Source organism: Alligator sinensis, unplaced genomic scaffold, assembly GCF_000455745.1.
Source record: "Alligator sinensis unplaced genomic scaffold, ASM45574v1 scaffold93_2, whole genome shotgun sequence".
Lineage (NCBI taxonomy): Eukaryota > Metazoa > Chordata > Crocodylia > Alligatoridae > Alligator > Alligator sinensis.
Window position 1 is genome coordinate 1,620,159 of NW_005841854.1, and position 4,409 is coordinate 1,624,567.

The 4,409-nt window shown below is 41.4% G+C and overlaps 1 protein-coding gene across 1 annotated transcript in view; it reads right to left on the reverse strand.

The window, feature by feature from the left end:
• GNG4 (G protein subunit gamma 4) overlaps nucleotides 1-4,131 on the reverse strand; it is a 13,058-nt gene extending 8,927 nt beyond the window's left edge. The window contains exons 1-2 of the mRNA XM_025213850.1: nucleotides 4,038-4,131; nucleotides 169-274 (exon numbers count right to left, since the gene is read on the reverse strand). Coding sequence (XP_025069635.1) covers nucleotides 169-264 — 96 coding nt within the window. The 5' untranslated portion in view covers nucleotides 265-274; nucleotides 4,038-4,131. The remainder of the gene's footprint in view (nucleotides 1-168; nucleotides 275-4,037) is intronic.
• Nucleotides 4,132-4,409: the final 278 nt, after the last annotated feature.

The window sequence follows — 4,409 nt, forward strand, 5'->3', positions numbered from 1 at the left end:
TTGAACTGTGAAGTTTCTCTACCAGGAGAACAAGCCAGGGAGAATTCTTCCACATTATTTGAATGTGTGTACACAGCCTTAGCTTAAGTTGAATAAAGTTTTTTTTCCCCCTGCAGCAGTCACAAAGTAAAGAGCTATTTTAAACTAACAATAGTTAGTCAGCATTACCTTTATCCTGTCCATGTATGCTTCCATTTTTAATTGCTCCACAGCTTTTCTTGCTTGAGATATATTGGTTGTACTGTTAGATACTACCTCCTTCATTCTGTGTTTCCTAGAACAGAGTTAGCACATTTGAAAAGTAATTTTCTAAACAGTTATATACAGTTATAGTTAATGATTCTCTCCCAGATTAATTGAATTAGATAAGTTTACTCTAATACAAAAAAAACTCTTAAAGTTAACAACCATATATGCTCGGATCCCACCTTGTGCTTAAGGTTTGCAGCAGTAGAATATGCTATCAAAAAAGTAACACAAAACCCTGTTTGATATAGGAATGACCCATTAAAAAAACCAAACCAAACCAAACCAAACCAAACCAAATCTGTGCATCACTTCCATGTCTATGCAGTCAGCTGTAGCTACTGATGTGGTATTCCCCATACGGTTCCCTAACCAACCTTGCATTCTCCACAAGAGCTGCATTCCTCGCTCATATTACCTGCTATGCCAAATTTCTACCCACAATCTGGACCACCATAATTCTACTCCACAACCTGTTCCTCCATTGTGTACTTACTAGCAACTTGTGTTTTCACTCATTTTATTCTAATCTTCAAAATATTTACTAGTTTTCTTAAAGACCCAGCTTGCAAAGCCCCTTATTAACCTGATTTTATCAGCTTTCCATAGTTGCAAAGAAAAGCTGGGAACGTGCAATTTGAGTGGACCTCAAGTAATCAAAAAGCAAGAATCAAATAGAACCTGTTTATTCTTAGAGTATATGTTACAGAAACTTATTACTTCTGTGTAACTCAGCAGCATACTTTTTTTAATAAGGTAAAACTACTACACAAAAAAGGTGCACCATTTCTGAAGCAAAAGAAAAGTGGATCTTGAACAGGAATTTTATTAAGAGGGGAATATCATTTCCCCCAAATCTTCTTACCATCAACAGCCCCCCAGATAAACTGGTTGGCACAGATTTAATACATATTCCTGCACAATCCTTTTGTCTATCCCTGCCTCCATAAGGAACTGCTACATAATTCACCAGGGGTATTATAAGTAACTGTTGGAGAAGCCAGGGGTTGAATATGATGTGGCAGAGTTCAGGGCTGTGAAGAATAAGAGAGAGTGTGTTCATGCTAAAAAATCTGCAGTTGAAGGGATCTCCTGAAGCTGCTGCTCCTCCTCCCAGGCTAAGAGAGCAGCACTGTGGGAAGGAGAAGCCCTTGGTTAACAAGGCTTCAGTACATATAGACATCTGGTGTTCTGGAGCACTGCAACAGTAGTGGCAATGCATAGGCACAGGGACACCCAGCTAAAATATCAGTGTACATGGAGCACCAGTATACATGTTCCGCAATGAAACAATCCATTACCACATCACCTGTTGATTGAAGGTCTTAAGCGTAAGTGTATTGGATACCCTTTTTCAAATCCCCCATTTAAACACATCATCAAGTAATCCAGCATAATGAGTCATACTTTGGGGACCCTACCAAATTTCCACCAATGTTAATAGAAAGACTACAGAGATGCACTACAAGTGCTACGTGGTGAGATTCACCAATATGGTGATGATGTCTCAATCAGAAAAAATGCCTGCATAAGACAAAAGCTCCACACTTCACAGGCGTAAGTCAAACCAGATCCCTGTCCCATGGAGCTTAGAAATAAAATATACAGCAAGACAGCCACTGGTAAGAAAAGGATGAGCTGCAGTATAACACACACATTTAAGCTTCTATTGTTGCAGCCAAAGGGTTTTGGATCCAAATTCTGAGCCAAGTACCTTGAAAGCACAATAAAACCGTTGAAAAGTGTACTTAAGGCTCTGTCATGTGACTGAGAACTAAAATAACTAAAGAATGAACTTCTGAAATTCAAAACAGCAAATTAATTCATTGCCACGCTGAATACAAGTTACACATCAGAAATTAAGTATAAAGCAGGAAATAACCATTCCAGTAAAAAAAAAATCTGAATTATGCAAGCCTTGATTGAGCTTTCCTACTTCAGCAACTGCCTGTCAAAGTAACTAACATAATACGATGCTGGCTGCCATCAACACAGAAAACTCCACAGCCAAAAGCGATTTCTACTGGCTCACTTTGTACCTCAAACTCCCAAGTCCAGCAAAATGAGATGTACATCTGTCACTTTATACAATACCTGTGGAATTCAGCAAAAGCCAGTTGTAATTAGAAAGATAAAGTCAACTGAATGTGGAAATTCAGATTTCATAAAGTGCAAGTGACCTGGCTTTTAACTACTTCTATCTCATTAACTGCAAAGGAACAAAAAAATAGCACGGACCATACTACCTCTCCTCTGCAGGACTAAGGGATCTGTGATGCAAAATATAATGACAGAATGCATATAGGTGCACTACGCTCACCTTTATGGTCAAGAGTAACCTTGCATTTACAGTAAAGACCAGTATCCAAGCAGTGTCTTGAACTGCATCATGAGAAGACAAGATCTTAAACACACACACATGCATGCATGTGCACACACACACTACAGTCTAGACAGGTATTTAAAACATGCTGGCTAGTTGAGGTAAGGACTAGGCTTCCCCTGCTGAGCATATTCTGATCAGCTAAAGTTTTGTTAATATGGTTCCTTAACCACTTTCAGATTTAATTGTCCATTTATATGACAGTACAGCACTGAAGAAGCATGCTAGATCATAATTTAGGAGTCCCTTTTCTCTGGACGTGCTCCTTGGCCAATTCCCTTAACGTCTATGTCTCAAGTGCACCATCTACAAAAATGAAGAGAAGTATGAGTACCCTGATAAAGGTCTTTGAGAAATAAGAATTGTCACAACCCAAGGGTGTGATTTTTGTTTTTGTGTGTGCTTTGGCACCACTGAATTATTTTCCTGCCAATTCGTAGCTTTCTTTGCAGTGTGCATTTCTTCTTGGCAGCATAGAGATGCACGGTGCAAAGAGTTCCCGCCATTTGTATTATAATTCGAGCCCCATTATTGGCTTGCGTGAAATTATTCACACATGGCGGCTAGTGATTGGCTTGCTAGCCGTATAAAAAGCTTGAGTGGTTTCCGCCCAAGTTGGAGGACTCCACAAACACCAGGAGGAGGAGACTTCACACTGTGTGAAGATCTCTAAGCGCTGCTGAGCCTATTGGACCCAGTGCATTTCAAGCAGGCAACAGAGGTCTGATCAGCCTCTAGCCTCTCCCCGTCGCCGTTCGCAATCCTCGACGTATCCCTCTCCCTGCGCACAAAAGGACCCACGGAGCCTAGCAAACTTCGTGTGAGTGAATTGTGAGTGAATAAAAGGACCCACGGAGCCTCAACAACTCCGTGGGAGAGACCCGAGCTTGTCATAGTCCTCAAACGAGGATTTAATCGGAGCTGTGCCTGGGAAACTGTCCAGCCTACACCGCGACCATCTTCAGTGTAAGTAAACAATCTTGAATCAACCATTACGCGTCCGTGCCTAATTCTAGCGTGTCGCCCGTTCTCTCCGATCCAGCGTGCCCGGGCTGCTGGCCACAGCCCGTGCTGCTGGCCACAGCCCACGCGGAGCGAAAAAGGGCCCGGATCGCTCCCGGCCCGCACAAGAATGTAAAGTGTTATTATACAAGTACTGCAAATTGTCATTCATGCCCTTGTTTTACTGTGTTGCCGACAGTCAGTTCTTTTCTCCATTAGTAGCAAATCATCCAACACAGAGCCAAAGGATCAAAGCAAACTGAAGGGACCATATCACTTAAATCCAGAGACAAATTAGAAAGCCAGCTTTATTGCATGGGATTCATTTAAACACAGTGCAATTAAAAGGTAGGGACACACCAGAAGAAAACAGTGGTTATGACTAGTTTTTCACGAATCTACTCACCTATGTAGCACAACAGTAGGACAGTTATAAGCACTGCATCATACCATCAGATCTCCCACTCATGACCATAAATTGAAAGCATGTCACCATTTCTAGCCTATAGGGTCAGAATTTTAAAAGTATTTATGAATCTAAGTTAGTAGACAGGCACTTTTGATAACTCCTCTGGGCACGTAAATACCATATTCTCTCTCATACAACAAGCCCCCAAATAAAATAGGCATCTTGTTTTTGAAAGGCAGCATGAAAAAAAAAATCTTTCCCTGAGAGCCTTTGCTTGAAAGGGGAAGTGGGCGAACTGTCCACAGTCAGCAGCTTGGAAGCCCTGAGTGCAGCACATGCAGCTTTACTTTTGCTCTCCTCTGGCAGATG